General features: G+C 51.2%; 6 protein-coding genes across 6 annotated transcripts; 4 read left to right on the top strand and 2 right to left on the bottom strand.

Moving 5' to 3' along the window:
- Positions 1 to 130: 130 nt before the first annotated feature.
- Positions 131 to 2638, top strand: UCRPA7_462 (putative cytosolic phospholipase a2 zeta protein; the record flags this gene model as incomplete). The annotated part of the gene is made up of 1 exon (XM_007913057.1): positions 131 to 2638. The coding sequence occupies one exon, from the start codon at positions 131 to 133 to the stop codon at positions 2636 to 2638; it is 2508 nt and encodes an 835-aa protein (XP_007911248.1).
- Positions 2639 to 2950: 312 nt separating this feature from the next.
- UCRPA7_461 (putative 60s ribosomal protein l3 protein) lies at positions 2951 to 3826 on the bottom strand (the record flags this gene model as incomplete). The annotated part of the gene is made up of 1 exon (XM_007913056.1): positions 2951 to 3826. The coding sequence occupies one exon, from the start codon at positions 3824 to 3826 to the stop codon at positions 2951 to 2953; it is 876 nt and encodes a 291-aa protein (XP_007911247.1).
- A 741-nt stretch (positions 3827 to 4567) lies between these two features.
- Positions 4568 to 5019, top strand: UCRPA7_460 (hypothetical protein; the record flags this gene model as incomplete). Its single annotated transcript, XM_007913055.1, has 4 exons — positions 4568 to 4570; positions 4625 to 4644; positions 4700 to 4882; positions 4938 to 5019. The coding sequence occupies 4 exons, from the start codon at positions 4568 to 4570 to the stop codon at positions 5017 to 5019; spliced, it is 288 nt and encodes a 95-aa protein (XP_007911246.1).
- Positions 5020 to 8483: 3464 nt separating this feature from the next.
- UCRPA7_459 (putative serine threonine-protein phosphatase pp2a catalytic subunit protein) lies at positions 8484 to 9948 on the bottom strand (the record flags this gene model as incomplete). The annotated part of the gene is made up of 4 exons (XM_007913054.1): positions 8484 to 9541; positions 9604 to 9694; positions 9750 to 9873; positions 9932 to 9948. 4 exons carry the CDS (start codon positions 9946 to 9948, stop codon positions 8484 to 8486), a joined length of 1290 nt encoding a protein of 429 aa, XP_007911245.1.
- Positions 9949 to 12600: 2652 nt separating this feature from the next.
- UCRPA7_458 (hypothetical protein) lies at positions 12601 to 13405 on the top strand (the record flags this gene model as incomplete). Its single annotated transcript, XM_007913053.1, has 2 exons — positions 12601 to 13075; positions 13137 to 13405. The coding sequence occupies 2 exons, from the start codon at positions 12601 to 12603 to the stop codon at positions 13403 to 13405; spliced, it is 744 nt and encodes a 247-aa protein (XP_007911244.1).
- A 2787-nt stretch (positions 13406 to 16192) lies between these two features.
- Positions 16193 to 16737, top strand: UCRPA7_457 (hypothetical protein; the record flags this gene model as incomplete). Its single annotated transcript, XM_007913052.1, has 2 exons — positions 16193 to 16643; positions 16718 to 16737. The coding sequence occupies 2 exons, from the start codon at positions 16193 to 16195 to the stop codon at positions 16735 to 16737; spliced, it is 471 nt and encodes a 156-aa protein (XP_007911243.1).
- Positions 16738 to 16990: the final 253 nt, after the last annotated feature.

Genomic DNA, 16990 nt, shown 5'->3' with positions numbered 1-16990 from the left:
CTGTCTATGATAAGCTGACGAGGTGCTGCGATATTTGAATGGCTGATCAACCTTGAATTGGCCCAACGGTCTGACCCGCCTTAGTCCTACCTAGTCCGTCACGCTGTCGCATTTATCGTAGGCGGCGATCATGAAGGCCGCACGTGCGATCGTCGCCAGCCACATCTGGCACCTTCGCCCTGCAAGATGCGCCCCTTTTTGGCAGTCCGGGTCAAGGCCCATATCGACCAAATCCTCAGCGCGGCTAGTCGAAAACAAGATCTGGTCGGCTGCCCCTCAGACCAAACTGCGCCGCGGTTTCTTCACATCGCGCCGGCAGAAGCAAAAGACAAATGTCACCGTGCCGGCGATTATTGCGATAGGCGCAATTCTGATTTGGTCACTGTACCCGTCGGATGCCTTTAGCAGCGTTCGACCGCTGGAAAAGCGCTTGAGGATTCGCAAAGATGGAACTTCATTTGATGAAGATGAGGAGCGGGAAAAGGCGACCAAAGATGCAGACCAGAGTCCGGCATGGTTCAACTTCTCAACCGGATTCCAGAAGTGGACCATCATCAGCGACGTAGAATGGAGCACAGTGTCGGACAAATTTGTCGACATGATTGTTCCGGAGTGGTCTAAGCTCGTTCCTGGATATCTTAGGAAGCTACAGCGTGAGATGTCCATGGCTCCTGGGTCCTTGGCGGATGAGATCTGGCAGGAAGCGCATGATCCATTGATCAATCCCGAGATACAGTATTCAGCACAGGTCCGGGTATCAGATGACCTGTGTGACGAGGAGAAGCAATTCCTAGCCCGCAGGAAAAAGGTCGCAAAAGTTGCGCTGGCCAGATATCTCGGGTTGAAAGAGAAAGACGTTCACGACGACGACGTCCCCGTTATAGCCATTTGTGGCTCCGGTGGCGGATTGCGTGCTCTCGTAGCAGGCACCGGTTCGTTGTTGGCGACTGCTGAGGACGGACTATTCGATTGCATCACATATACGGCTGGAGTAAGTGGATCGTGTTGGCTCCAGACCCTGTACAACTCCTCTTTCACAGGTGGCCGCCTTGACAAAGTCCTCGAGCACCTCAAGGTTAGGTTGGGAGTTCACATCGCATATCCTCCAACCGCATTTTCTTCACTGGTCTCTGCGCCTACGAACAAGTACCTCCTGAGCGGAGTGGTGGAGAAATTGAAGGGCGACCCAAAGGCCGACTTCGGCATTGTTGATGTATTCGGAATCCTGCTAGCTGCTCGGCTGTTAGTTCCCAAAGGTGAACTGGGGGTATGTGACAGGGACTTCAAGCTGTCTAATCAACGACAATACATCAAGTACGGACAAAATCCTATGCCTATCTACACCGCAGTACGTCATGAAATACCGGAACTTGATATCTCGGCACCCAAAGAGACAGGGTCAGCATCCGAAGCAGCCAAGGAACAAGCAAAGAAGGAGTCATGGTTTCAATGGTTCGAGTTCACACCTTACGAATTCTTTTGCGAAGAGTTCACGGCCGGAATACCCATGTGGGCATTGGGCAGGAGGTTCAATGACGGAGTGGACGTCCCGCCTGAGGATGGCTTTCACCTTCCTGAGGTCCGAGTTCCACTGCTGATGGGCATATTTGGAAGTGCTTTCTGCGCAACCTTAAGGCATTACTACAGGGAAGTGCAACCCCTCATACAAGGCATGACTGGACTCGGGGCTTTGGATCAATTGATCTCTGGTCATAACGAAGATCTTAGTCTGGTCCATCCCATTGATCCTGCAACTGTGCCCAATTTCGCATACAAGATGGATGGTAAGCTACCATCCACGACACCGCCAAGCATCTATAACAACGAGTATATTCAGCTCATGGATGCGGGCATGTCGAATAATCTGCCCATCTACCCACTGCTACGACCTGGCCGCAACGTCGAGGTCATCATCTCTTTCGATGCTTCAGCCGACGTTAAGACCGACAACTGGCTGTCGGTAGCAGATGGTTATGCTCGTCAACGTGGAATCAAGGGCTGGCCTGTTGGTGTTGGCTGGCCACAGTCAACCGCTTCGCCTAAGGAAACAGCAGCACAACTTGACGAGGCACAAGCATCGTCTACCGTTGAAGCAGAAGCGAAGCTAAAGGAGGCCAAGGTTGGTCAGGCGGTTCGCCGGATTCAGTCCGGTGCAGAAAAGGGCGCTGTTGACGGCGAAAAGAAGTTCAAAAACGGTAATGAGGAATCGGGTGAGCTCGGCTATTGCACCGTCTGGGTGGGCACCACTCAGGAGAGGACCTCGGAGCCTCCACCACCTTCAAAGGCAATCGACGACACGACAACCTGGCAACTGATGGAGGAGGACGCTGGACTTGCCGTTATTTACCTGCCTTTTTTGGCAAATGAGAAGGTCAAGGGTGTAGATCCAGCCACGAGTGACTATATGAGTACTTGGAACTTCATATACACCCCTGAAGAGATTGAAAAGGTTGTTGCCCTGGCGCGGGCCAACTTTGAGGAAGGGCGTGAGAGAATCAAGGCCACTGTACGAGCAGTGTATGAAAGAAAGAAGAAGATTCGCATTGCAAACGAGAAGAAAATAAAGCGCGACCGGTACCGCAGACTCGTGCGGCTGGGAATTAACGATAAGCTGGGAGAAGGGGATCATTTCAGTTGATAAGACATTTGGAGTTGACAGAGGGATGGATAATCATGTATCAACAAGGTCGGATATAGAGTACAAACAATGATACCCTGAGGTACAAGGTAAACTTCTTCATCTCACCGAGATCGGGGAGTGTGTCATTGATATTACACTTCTTGTCTAGTATACAGTGACAATGTAGACATCCCCCATTCTACTGGATCGCCTGATCCAGGCTTTGCTTTTATGTAAAAATATACAGCTCCCATAGGGGAAATTGCCGTGATCCATTCAGACCATTATATGCACACCATCGTCTTACACGTACATGCCGCTCGGTCAAGCTTATATGATCTCGCCGATGTCGACATGAACTGGCTCCCAGGGCTTGGCGCCTTCAAGGAGCATATCGCTTGGGACACGAACGTTCTCGCCGGGGCTATAGAGATACCACGCCTTCAGCGCATTGATGGCGGCCTTTGTTCTGGCTGCCTCTAGGCTCGAGGCGGCGCCCTCGCCGAGCTTGTCCTGGCCGCTGAATATGCCCACCACGAAGACTGGTGTCCGAGACAGACGACCGGTCTCAGAGAGGAGTCGGGCTACCGGCTTCTCAAACTCCTCTCTTGCGCATAGCTTCGCGAGCTCGCCGGTCGGCTTCTCGAACCAGAACAGACTTGACACGTCTAGCTGCCGCGAGAGAATATGTGCGCGTACGAAAGACTTAGCAGCCTCTCTGCCGCAATGGCCGTATATGGCACCAACCACGGCGCGGACGAAGGATGCATGGACATCGAAAGCAATCTGCATTTTCTCGTCCGCATTGCCCAGCGTCAGCCGGCGGTCCTCGGCAAGCTGATCCTCAGACCCCGGGATGTTGTCTTCCGCCAGTGAACTGGCGACTTGGTCGCCAAAGTCGTCGTCCATGACTACTCGGCTGGCCAATCCACGCCGCCACCTGTACTTGTCGAGGTTCTGAGCTTCAGGGCGAACGTAGCCCCATTTCTTGATTTGCACCCTGTCCGCGTCGAGCGAGAACTGCAACAGGCCAGGGTCAACCTCTTCGCCAGGTGCTGCTGCGCTTTCTACACCCCAGCTCTGTGCAACCTTGTGTAGTGATCTTGAGCCGGCATAGCCGTTCATTGCAGAGTAGAGGATGGTCATCGGTAGGCGCGGGTATCGACACATGAGCCATTCCGCAACGTGATAGTTAATGAGGGTCATGCCGAGAAACGCGAGGTTCGTGTTGTTGAAGGACGGATTTGCATCTGCTGAGGCATCTACCAACGTCCTTGCGAGAGTCTGAAGAGGAATCTTGTCGGAGAGTGAAAGTCGAGCGTGGAGGGCGGCGAGCTTCGCTGAGGTCAAGGCGCGGTCGGGGAGAGGTGACGGGCGAGGAAGGGCATTAGTACGGGTATGCGGCAGATCATTCTGGGTTTCGGCTTCCGCGCCATCTTCGAATATGATATCTGGTGAAGCTGTTGTGGACTGGTGCCGTATTAAGAAGGCAAATTGGTCTCTCCTGAAGCACCTATGGGCTGTTGCATTTGCAGCACCTGACCGGGCCCTTAGCAATTGACCCGACCATCTTTCCACCCGTAACCTCTTCATGAACAAATCCGAATGCCTTCTTCCCCAGTCTACTGACCTGGGAACAAAGGGGCTCGTATGTGGTGGACCGCTGGTGAATTGGTCGTGTCTTGTCGTGTGTAGCGCATGAGAAAAAGTTTCCACCGTCGAAGCTGTACTCGTGTGAGCGCTGCAGGGACCCCGGACCAGTGCTGCTGCTGACATAATTAGCGCACGGCCCACCCAGAAGAAGCGCGCAAGTCGGTGCCGGAAAATCATGGTGGAACACCCAATGGGACGCCCTGGAATTACCGTCCTCAATTCGTCCTCAACGCAACCGACGCTGCGTTCATTACATCAACCTCTATTCTCCCTTCAATCAGGCACCCAGTCAAGATGGTAAGCTCGCTGTCGTTGGAAATTGCTGTTTCAGTATCACTAATCAGTTTACAGGGCGGCGGAAAGAAGATTCCGTAAGCAATCGAGCTCTCCCCTCAGCGACACCCCGAACATTCTAACATCCTCCAGATACCCCAAACACGTTTGGTCACCAGCTGGTGGCTGGTACGCGCAGCCTGCCAATTGGAAGAGAAACACTGCAATTGCCGTCGCAGTTATGGGCGTATACCTTGCTGCCTCGTGGAAATTAAGCGCCGAGCTCGAGTACAGATACAAGATGCCAGAGCCAGATCGATTTTTCCCTAGTCGATAGTATGTTCAAAAATGGCCGCTGTTATGAGATCGAACGGAAACTAACGAGCCACAGCTGGAGCAGACAAATCATCGAATACGAGAAGGCGCAAAAGGAGAAGGCACAGAAGGAGAACTCAACATCTGCATCGTCATAGAGCCCCTGCTCGGTTCTTCTGTACATACTAAAGGAGTTATTTCGGGAACTGTAACCATTCACTGGAAGTGATCATATCACAATAGTCCAAGAAATATTGTGCTTGCATGAATCGTTTCTGAAACCTAGACTCTTCAGGTGAAATCAGTTGAAAGGAGTCTGGGCCGTTGAAAATGAGGATGACAATAATGTCATTGTCCTTGAATCACCCTCTTTCAACGATGCTTCCAACACGCAAAGGAAATTTTTCCATGGCAAGATCATTGTTGTCAGACAAAGCAAACCGACTTCATGTTGCTTCCTGTTTCTGTCTATAATAAGCCCATTCGCCTGGGCGGGACCAGGGATGATCAGCCAGCATCATTCACAGCCCCAAGCTATAAACAGTCTGCATTGAACAACCTTGATCGCCATTCAGAAACCTAGCCAACATGCCCAGTTCTTCCTTCGCCGCATCAACAAGTGTTGATGTTTCCGGGACCGACTGCTGCAACTCATACGTCCCAAAGCCTCTAATTACTTTTCTCTTCGACCAGCCTTCTAAGCTTGTCTGTCAACTCTGTAAAGAGACTGAGCTACGTCTTGGAAGCAGAAAACATGAAATCCGCGACAGCATCCCTGCTATTCTTCCTTGCGGTCACGTGGCAGGCCTCGAATGCCTTTTACAATGGATGGGTATTCAGAGCGAGATGTCCGGACGCAGAAGCTGCCCCTTCTGCCGAATGCCTCTGGAATATGCCTGCTGTGACCACCAACTTGAGCCTAAGCCCATCAACAAGACATCCATTTTCCATCTCCCGAAGACAATACCCGAAGGCGGTAAAATTCCTGACAATTGTATGGATTGTAGACCAATCACAGCCAATGCCAGCAATATGGACCTTGTTGAAGCTCTTAAATCCGGCTATATAAGGGCAAAAGCGAATCACGAGAGAACGAAGTCAGACAAAGACAAAGCTATTCTTGACAACCAGGCTCTGTTTCTGGAGAATACATTCAAAGCTCTTTCCAGAAAATATGTCGAAGATATGTTGGAGTGGTAAGTTAGAATGGAGCCCTAGCCCCTGGAGGCATTGCGTTGCTATATAAATGCAAGGTAGAGAGCGTAGTGGTGTGTTAAACATTAAGGTAAGTATCTTGAATCGAATCGTTCAGCAGGATTTCTTTGTTCCCATACCCTTAGAGCAAGTGGATTCTCTCTCTGTTTCTCCCAACAATGATATACAGCATGGAGACGGGGCATGCCTCTCCACTTTCATGAACTCAGACTGCCCATTTACATGACTTGTTAGCTGAGTTTCCGTTATAATTTTTCCCCGAGGCATTGTTTCCGCAAATTGCCATCTGGCTGTCATTTGGTGAAATCCTAAGCAGGTGTGAGCGCACCAACAAAGCGTTTCAGCCCCTGTCGGCTGGGTGGTTTTGATCCGGCAACAAAGCACAATTCACTGCCAAAGTCATAGCAATAGTAACTAGAATTTTTGTCATGTTACATTTCCGCTTCCGTCGTCTCGGTGCAGGTTGTGGGTGGTGGGATAGAATTCCTTCCGCTACGCTAATAACAACAAAGGCGAATGCTGTTGTCTTTGTCTTCCCACCTCGTCAATTGCAGCATCAACCTTGAACCCTACATATGATGGACAACTTTCCAATGAGAAATTGTTGAAGTATACTCGACGCCAAAGTCAACCAAGTTTTCCGTGGTTCGCTATTGAAGATTTCCGTCATACCGACTCTAACGAAATGATTGCTTTAACCCCGGAAACCAGCATGGCTGAGAAGCTAGACGACATCAAGAAACAGCTCAGCAGCATTCATCATGATTCAATAAAAGGTTCAATCGGCGCAATGAACGACATGGTGACACAAATTGAATGGTACGAACGGCGATTAGCTAAAGGGGGGCACTCGCGCGTCTTGCAGCTGATACAGGACAATAAAGTCATCGACTATATTACGACTTTCTGGAAGTCAAGCCGAGCAATTCTCAATGAGACAAAAGATCACGCTCCAACCGACAAAGATGCCGTGTTGGCGTATACTAATACATTGCAGCTTCACGTTATTATCCACGTGGTCATGAGATTTGTCCTTGACTGCTACGTAAGAGCAGAGACAGAGGTATACCCGAGTCAAGATGCCAGCCTTGCAAAAATGCACTTGGAAAAGGCCGAGGAAACGAAGTCTCTCGGCTTCTTAATCCTACACGAGTTCCATAAGAATCAAGCTGAACGGCATGGAGCATTAAAGTCAGAACTGTCTAAGGTGTCCATAATGCACGAATGTTTCAGTAGTGGCACGAAGCGTCCTCGAGATGATGAATCGCTTACTTTGCCAACCAAAGTAGTTGTCTTAGATCAAGAGGACAATTCTCGAAAAGCGGATACGACAAGCACTATTGCAGGACAACGAGTATTCGTAAGGCTGAATGACAAGTTCTTACCGGCATATACAGCCACCAATTCCCGAGTCTCGAGCCACAGGCCTGAAAGGCTGGATCTTAGTATCGATGCAAGGACGGCCACGCAAGACGAAGGCCGAGAGAGGCCATTTCAAGAGGACTGGACCAAGCTTGATCAGCTTGCTAAGGACAACACTCATCCGGACCGCCAGACGCAAGAGACAATGCTACGACTGGTCCTCATTCTTTTGCCCTTAGCCGAGCGGTACTACAGTGGCGTTATGGGCTCGCCTACCAGGGCTGCTTTAACTTCCCAGGATATTCTAGAGCAGCGTTTTCCAGGGTTTAAAGCACTTCACCACAAGCAGAAACAAGCAAACACCGATATTCTCGACCTCAACAACAAGATGCAGGAGTTAAAGATAAAGCTCGCATCCCTGAAGGATATGGCGCTAGAAGAGATGAATGACGAGCAGAAGCGTCAGGCAATCTTATATGACTTCTGCTTGCAGAAGCTGCAACAGGGCAAGGAGAAAGCTCTCGAAGTTAAGGAGCTCGCGGATCAGGGTATAGCTATTGTTCACGCTGTAGTGGCTGGTGAATCGGCACCCCCTGAGGCGACTAGTGAGCAATCTCTGGGCTTTCCGGATGATGGAGAGGCGATGATGGCAGTGTTACAGTTGCGCAAACTTAAAGTCGTCTTGAGGGAACTGCTAGTCGTTGGCGATAGGGCGGTCATAGGCTACTGTATAAGCCCGAAAGCAGGGGAAACATATGCTGTTTGCTGATATGCGTCATTGTTTTTCCCCCTCGACTATGTGTTTCTAAGATAGCTGCAGAACACGAAGAATATGAGGAGTCGTACTGATCCCAGTTCCAGGCTATTTCACACCGAAGGAGGCAACACATATATAGCAACACATGAGATTCGCGTTTCCTAGCTTTCCATTGGTGATAACGAATAAGCACAAATCTTGATGGTCGTCAATGCTCTACCAACCTAACGCCAAGCCAAAATTCCCCTGAAGTCCTACATTTACAAACACCATATCTTTCCCGGATTTTTACAAGAAGTAATCTGCGACAGGCTTCTTGGCAGGCATACCTCTAGAGTCCTGCGGAGCCGCCTGGAACACACGGTATCGTCGTGCTGGTCCACTCTTCAATCCTATATCACTCTCCATCATGACGCCCCTGAAACCCACACCACCGTCACTGCGCCCTACGTCTCCGTTGCTCCGGGAGAACACACCGAGTCCGGACTCGTCTTCCGAAAGCTCAAGCAGCGCAGCTACATTGCCACAACGGTAACAGTAATTCGGGGCTGACCAGACCGTAACGATACTGGCATCGAACATCTCCTTGAAACCCTCCATCACGAGTTGATGTGCACGGGCGATTAATGACAGATCGTTGCGGTGGTTAAATGTCTTAACGATATCCGCACCAAACAAGAAGCCAGCACCACGAGGTGAGAGACCCCAGCCGTCGATATCGTCTGGGTCTGACCATAATAGGTCGCACATGGCTCCCTCATGGGGGACCTCTTGCTTGCGGTCGAGCAGTCGAATCTTGTCTACCGTGTCAATGAGCGGACTAAGGCCGCCATGCACACATAGAACTGCACCGGCAGGATTGCCCACCGATCCGCCACTAGAGCCTGACGCACCGGAGCCAGGAGGGCCGGTCTTGGCGCCGCTGCCATTTCCACTGTTGGACTGAGCACCATTCGAAGTGTTGTCCTGCTGAGCGCCGCCATTGCCAGGTTTCTGCCTTTGAAAGCTTTGCATAATATTGCCGTCGGCATTGCAGACCTCGATCTCCACCTCCTGGTCTGCGTACTCTTGAGCAGTGATAGAATCATTGGCAGGCGACATGGTATTCGATGCGCCTAAAACAATAGCGCCGAGCGCAAGGTAATCAAACACATCGCAGCAATATCGCCAGACGTTCGCGCTACCATATTTTCGTAGACACTCATCGTAGAAGCCGTAGACGGTGGTAATTTGTCGTGATTCGTGGTTGCCACGAATTAGAGTCATGCGGTCGGGATATCGTACTTTGAGACAAAGAAGGAGAAGAAAAGATTCAAGTGAGTAGAAACCTCGGTCGACGAAGTCGCCTGTTGATACAGTCAGATGTTTGCGGTAAGTGAATAGTCTGCAAGATCACCGGCTATCATACCCATGAATAGATAATTCGTGTCAGGCACATCGCCGCCGACGCGGAACAACTCCATCAAATCGTGAAATTGACCATGAATATCACCACATATCTAAGTTGAGTGATCAGCCATCGCTTCCATATATTCTATGCGAATCTTTCCGTACGGTAACCGGGGCGGTGACTGTGACGACGTTGCCCTCCTCAATGAGCAACTCTCGTGCCTTGTGGCACAGTTCTCGAACTTCGGCCTCGGGTATTGGACGACAAGCCCGAAGCTGGGCGATAGCTCTGAGACAGATGGTAAGTATGAGACGGAAACGCCTTGCTAGGAAAAGAGAATGCGCACCTGTCCAAGTCGCTCATCTTCGCGATCGCCTCTGAATTCGAGCCGCAAGGCCGCGGAAGCGGGTGTGGACGGATCAGTTAAGGGGCAAATGACCTCATAACATTGCGGAGGGGAATATCGAAGCGCTAGATCGATCCGCTAGAGTGGTTGTATTCGTAAAATAGGGCACCGTATGTAATGATCAAATCGCCTTCACCATCCAGATTCTGTCGCGAACACGCTTCTCGCCTCAACTCAGCAATGGGCCCGTGCACGGTGAGGTAACTTTTAGCGCTGAGACCCGCCAACAGGGGTGAGGGTCCGATAGCATGCTCTAGGTTATTTTAAGACTAGGGCCTGCATTTTCGGATCTTAGATTCCCCTTCTCCGACCTGTCTTCTAGTGGCCCGAGCTTCCATGCCTGCTAATTTGCAACCAACCACGAAAGCTCTAAAAGTCAGGTCATCTCATCCCGGGCATCGCGGCATTCAGAGGTCAATTGCAAACATCACGGTCCCAATTGCGCTCAGCAAGCTTTGGCACAGGGGTATGACCTTGCCATGAGTATTTGTAAGTTCAACCAAATCCTGCTGTGTAGCAATTTCTCACATTTGCCCTAGAATTTGCTCGCGGCGCGGTTGGTTCGTCATCATGCCACCACATCTTCACCCGCGGTCACGTATGACCTCCTCCCTCTTCGCCACGACAATCCTAGCAAGCTTCTTTGTTGTCACTCTACCACATGTTCTTCCATGCCCGGCACCCCGAGTCACATATGCCGATGGAGAGCTCTCAGATCCTAATGGCAAGAGGAGGAGGAGGAAACCACAACCAAGCCCAGAATCGAGGGAAGGGATCGTTCAGTTCAACAACATCAGTCAAGATGATATAGAGGCCGGTCGAAGGTCCAAGCGAGAATGTCCTGTGCCCAAGCCAGGAGGTGTAGTGGGGGGATTGCTAGGGTTCAACAAAGCGAATGACGATGAGACCCGACGACGATGAAGGGCAGGCAACGAGCTATACGAATTTTGCATCAAGGCCCTGGGCAGAGAGGGCTGTGTACATAATCGCACATCTGTATTATTGCTTGCCTACGAGCAGCAACGCTTCAATAGCATCAATCCACAAGGATTCACGACCAAACTCGTTCGTCACAATCAAGGGGCATGGGTAGCTAATGTAGGGAAAGATAATTAACATCTGACTGAAAGGAGCGACTGTTATGAAAGGTGGATGTCACTGATTGTGGAATCATCGGCAAGCCACGTTCTTCTTCCACGACGAGCCGACTATGTAGTGAAGTCTCTCAAAGACAGCTTCATTATGCACAGGTCTTCTACAGCGTCGCTGCAAGTATGGTATATGAGGCTAATGTGGCAGTTCGTTATTCTGTTCAACGGATAGAACACTGGAAGCTGTACCCAGCTCCTGTTTACTGTGGAATGGATGATGTAGTCGAGTGGTACGGCATAGGCGTCGGACAATTAAGCCGTCTCTTGGCAAGCAGTTTGAGCTTGCGAAACGGGATCCACGACCACAAAACCTTCTAGAATGCTTCTCGGTATCGCCATTTTCATCTCACGGCCAGCCAGCTCACCTGTATCTAAAAACGGCCGAAAGATTAGGGTAAAATTGACAGTGATTCAGTCGTTACAGTCAATTTGAATCAATGCTAATATTCATTCCAGGATATCTGTTTAAAATGATACATGATGAAAGGTTGTGGAAGAGGGAAGACTCTACTCAAGAGAGCTACAGCCTCAAGCCCGGATTTTGCATCATCTTGTTTAGTCTTGGCAGTGCGAGCCGTGTCGGCTCGTCGATCCCGTGTAGAGAAGTGTCACAGATTCACCGGCTGCAGGTTGGCAACTGTTAGGAAAATGCATACACGAAACACATAGTCTCCAGCATTTCACTAACAACCTTTACCAATTTCGACTCACATGCATGACCGTGGCCGTTTTTGACACGGTGAAACGTGTCTTGACGGATGCTCACGAGAGGCCTTTTTATCACGGTGGTAATTGGAGGATCAGGAGTTGCCAAGTCTAGACTGTCAAGCTTCTTCTGACTGGGGTAATGCCCGAACACCCTCGTTTCTCTCTGTCGTCCCATCACATACTAAGCTTATTGCCTACACTAACCTTATTATCTGGGTCTTAAGATACTCCATTCAAGATAACCAATGCTTCCGTGGGACGACACAAGACGGGATGGCCAACACCGAACCACAGGAACAGTGTTGTGAGACTCGTCGATGTTATGCATTGCCTAGAAATTCTCACCCCTAACCTACCTCTTCACTCGTACCCTTTTATCAATTACCGCAGGCAGACGGTTTCATCGACAAGCCTGCCACCACGGATTCTCTGGGTGATGTGACGGAGAGCGGCCTCTGAGATGACGTGTGGCTCGAACACAGAGATATATATGCCCTCTGCCTTCATCATGCCGCTTTCTGGACGTTCTCCCGCTTTCGCATCTCAACCTTGTCGTTCTCTGTTTTTTACACTGTTTCAAGAGGTCTGTCTGCTCGCCCGCAATTCATGATTGAGACTAATGATATAGTAGCTGTGCTCTGTTTCGTTCACTTTTATTCAAGTAAATAGGTTGGTGGACCATCGCCTCAGTGATAGTGTAAGCAAAGACGTTAACATCCTCTGCAGTTTTGACAATTATTATTCATAATCATGAAGACCCTGGCGGCCATTTTCCTTACAGCCGGTGTGGCATCGGCGGTCAACCTGGCCTCTCCGATTATTCAGAATGGCGCCATCGATCCGAATTTGCTGGCGAACAGCTCACTGGCGCTGAACGGCACCGATGTTTTCAACAGCAGCTTCGACCCGGCGTCTTTGAACCTGGGCAGCCTGAACTTGGGCGGCCTGAATCTCGGCAGCATCAACCTAGGTGATCCTCTGTCCTTGGGTCAGGGTATCCTGGGCCTTATGAACAGCTTTTGCCTCGGCAGTGTTGTTGATATCAACTCTCTCCTGGGGCTGGGTGTCAGCAACGAGTTGAACCTGTTCCTCCAGCTGGCCCAACTCGCTCAGCTCGAGGCCCTTGGTTTCCTCAATGTTGGTGGCATTCAGCAGCTGATTCAGTCCAACCTTCTCTTCGGTGGTGGCTTCAACAATTTCAACCTCGGAAGCAACTTCAATCTGGGTATGTCTGCAACAAATACCTCTTATATTCCAATGCATACTAGGTCACTAACAACGAGTAGGCTTTTTCAAGCGTGCAGTCGAGGAGGAGACCAAGAACCTGAAGCGCACCAGACTTCGACGCAACATCGCGAAGAGACAGTGCGGCGATGGCCAATCTGTTCAGGCCGTTCAGGTGTCTCCTGCAGCTCCTCCAGCGGAGGCAGCTCCAGCTGAGGAGCAGGCGGCAGCACCCGCTGATGAAGCAGCCGAGGCAGCACCAGCCGAGGATGCTAACGCCGGCAATGAGGCGTCAGCAGACGAGGAGAACCTGTCAGACTTCACCCGCTAAAGGTAGAGAAGCGTGGGACTACGCATGAGAGTGCTCGTCAGTTAACCACGCAATGGCGCAACGATTCACCGCAAGTTGCCTGTAAGTCAGGGCTGGCTGGGCTGTCACAGGGGCAACGCAATACTGCTTGGACGAGAATTGAGCCAAGAAAAGCCAAGCTTGATGGAGAAGCTTAACCAGTTTCACGGGGTGGCCACTTGGGTATGGGGTAAGGCGTCAACTGCTTTTGTGCTTCGGTAGATGGGCAATCCGGCAAGGACAAGGGACTACACAGTTACTAGGGACAATATAAAACTCTGGGTCTGGCTTCAATGAGCTTAGCCACTGTCGGTACCATGCTTTTTCTCCATTAGGTGTTTGCACATGGGTCGTCCTCGAAAGTCTACGGGTACCCCCTGTCTGGCCACGGCTCTTCAACAAATACTCCGTGTTTCGTGGCGTCTCCTCCCAGGCAAGGCGCTCTAGGTCAAGAAGCTAGCATCATGGTTGTGTGGGAAACAACTTAAGCTTACCAAATTGTTTCGTCCTCGATTGACTGGATAAATGATAGTTGTGTGTAGTAATCGAAGACAGCCGTGTGGACATCGTCAATGTGTCAACTGGAGAGATACTTCAGATCATCAGAAACAAGTTATTTACGGAACTGAACCGTGCAACACTGACTATCAGACAAAGACTGTCAACTCTTCGAGTGAACATCAGATGCAAAGGCAGAGAAGAGACCAACTGACAAATTCCAATTCTTCTTACGTGCTGCCAAAACCAGTTCCTTGCTTGTGGCTCGGATGAGCCGTGAATCCGAAGAGCGCGCCTCCCGCTTCTGAGCTGACGAGAGTGATTCGATGGGCGATAGAAGTAACGTTAAGTCAATGCCCTGAAGCGAAGCTGCCTCAAGTCCCACAATCTGCGACAGTCTGGGCTGAAGATCGGGACACGGAAAGGGGGCAGCAAGAGGCCCTGCATAACACGGTAGGACCAATGCTGGCGGCCCCAGAGCTTCACATCCCTGTCCGCGCAGGGGCCAGCAGGGGTGGTACAGGGGGCCCCCGGCAGTTGATAGCAACCCCGAGCCACCCGGAGCTTTTAGAATTAGGCGTGCAGGCCTAGCGACTTAGGCCATTTCAGCCTCCTCCGCAGGCCGTTGAGGCCGTGCATTGCCATTTAGCCACCCCGTGACAGGCGTCTGGAACGTGCAAGAGCCCCATGTCCCACCTGTCAACTCTACTCTACTCGAGTACTCCCACATCTACACTTCACTCTACTCTACTCGTACATGTGCAGCGTGCCGTCGTCCCGACTTGGCTAGACAGGTGCGACGAGCCATCAAGGAAATGTCCGTGAGACTGCCGCATTGGGCAGGGTCCCATGCACCTGTGGCCGGTTGATTGGCCCCGGCATTCGGATGAAGGCCGCATCCTCGCTTGAGCACATCGCGACGAGCAAAATCGGGTTTAGTCTGGCAGGCTTTCTTTTCAGGCCTCTCAGTTGGAGACTTCTCCAACTTCCTCTCATGGCCCCTTGTTGGTGACACTGGTGCTACGCCCGCTCGAGCCGCCGTCCGAACAGATCAGATATCTGCTACTTCGCCTCGGCGCTGTCATCTCGTGTCGCCCTCGGTACCGCCATAAGATGCGTGGTTGCTCTGCCATCTGAACAAAGTCACTCTGCTCGCTGGCTCACGCCGTTGAAACACACGAAACAACCATTCAACCTCGATGTCGATCATGTAGACTCTCTGGGCCGAGAAGCACCTTGTCTCTGCGGCGCCTAGGTTCGGTGATACATCCAAGTCGCTCGGCGCCCACAGCCAAACCGGATGTACCACCTCCTCGACGACAACCTCGAACGATCTCCATCATGGCCTCCAGTAAGGTTATTTTGCCTCCCGGCTTTCTCTCTCGTGTCTTCCACCCCCCTTGTGGGTTCTCAGCAACCCTTCTAATTTAGACTCCGGCCAGAGCGGCTTCCGTGCATGACGTCGCAACCGGCCTCGCTGGATCTGGCCTCTCTGGTGAACTTCCCTGCTCTTCCGTAGAGCAGATCTCTTTTCTCCATTGGCTCCAGACACACAGGCTCTAGACCATGAACACGGCCTTGAAGATCCCCAACAAGTGCTGGCCTGCCCTGCCCTGCCCTGCTCTCCCGCTGCCCAGCACTCCTCGTTGCTGGCTGGCTCTGTTTCCCTCCATCCCCAGCCTGGCGCCTCATGCCCCCCCTGCCCTGCCATCCTGTTTTACCCAGTCGTTTCCGTCCAGTGACGCCTGACATCTGATACGCAACGGAAGACACCTCCTTCGCACATCCGAATATACGTCGAGCCCCGTTAGTCTTGGCAGACGGTAACCTCTCATGCCGTGGCATGGGTGGCATCGCATCGCACCATCTCCATGGCCCATCTCTTCGATATATAAGATCCCACTCCCGTCTAGTGATGAGATCCTTTTCGTTTCCTCATCCACACAAGCATCTTAGCCTTTCAAGTCCGCTTTTCATTTCATATTCAGTCATTCTCTACTGAGGTGAGCAGAAAAAACCCCCCACTCCTCACGATCTCTTGACAGATCATCTTAGATCTAGATCGTCAACAGCTTCGAACGGTGCTAACATCTCATCTAGCTGTGCTCATTGTTCGCTTCACTCTTTTCAAACCTAACTCTTGTTGAACAAACTGAGGTGAGAAGATCTACAACGAGGCTCCGGGATCAGAGCACTAACGCAAACATTAAGCTGTGCTCGCTTTTGTATAAACTTTAATTCCATTCAACTACATTCTTTCCAAACATCAAAATGAAGTTCTCCGGTATCCTCGCTGGCGCTTTCGCCACTCTCGCCGTTGCCGCCCCCACCAAGGAGGTTGAGGCCCGTACCGCTATCGACCTGTCTCTCCTGAACGGTCTCAGCAACTTCAACGCCATTGACATTCAGTACCTGAACGTCATCAACTCCCTGGATCTTCAGCTCCTGAACACCCTCGCTGTGAACAACAACTTCAACTCTCTGGCTTTCCAGGGCCTGTTCCAGAACAACGTCTTCGACCTGAACTCCATCCTCCAGCTCCAGCAGCTCCAGACCCTCCTCCAGTTCGCCAACCTCGGTGTCTTCAACCAATTCGACCTCGCTTCCCTGCAGCTGCAGCAGCTCCAGCTCGGTCTCGTCTCTGGCATTGGAGGCTTTGACTTCAGCTCCATCATTGACCAATCTCTGGTTCCCCAGATCACCGCCATTGCGCAACAAACTGGTTCGTGTTCCTCCTCCCTGTGATCGGCCGATCCTCGTGTGTCTTCTTTTCCCAGGGGCTAATCCACCATGCAGTTGTCGTTGCCAAGGAGTAAATCTCGCCGCACCGGGCAGATTTGACTCTGAATAGCCGGTTCGGAGCCTACCATTCCACCAAGATCGCTCAATAATGGTCGCGGACTGACGACTTCGCACGGGGGGGTTTTCCTAACATTACTACAACATGGGGCTCTTTTTTTCCTTTCACATCGGTGGTGTTACAACGGGTAGACTAAGATAACAGGCGGGCTGAAGCCGAAGCAAACGGGACGAGATCACGGCCGCAACCGGGTCTGGAAATTTTGGTGT

This window comes from Phaeoacremonium minimum (assembly GCF_000392275.1).
Source record: "Phaeoacremonium minimum UCRPA7 unplaced genomic scaffold PA7_03_scaffold_39, whole genome shotgun sequence".
Lineage (NCBI taxonomy): Eukaryota > Fungi > Ascomycota > Sordariomycetes > Togniniales > Togniniaceae > Phaeoacremonium > Phaeoacremonium minimum.
The sequence above is the reverse complement of the archived record's forward strand: the minus strand, read 5'-3'. Positions and strand labels throughout refer to the sequence as shown.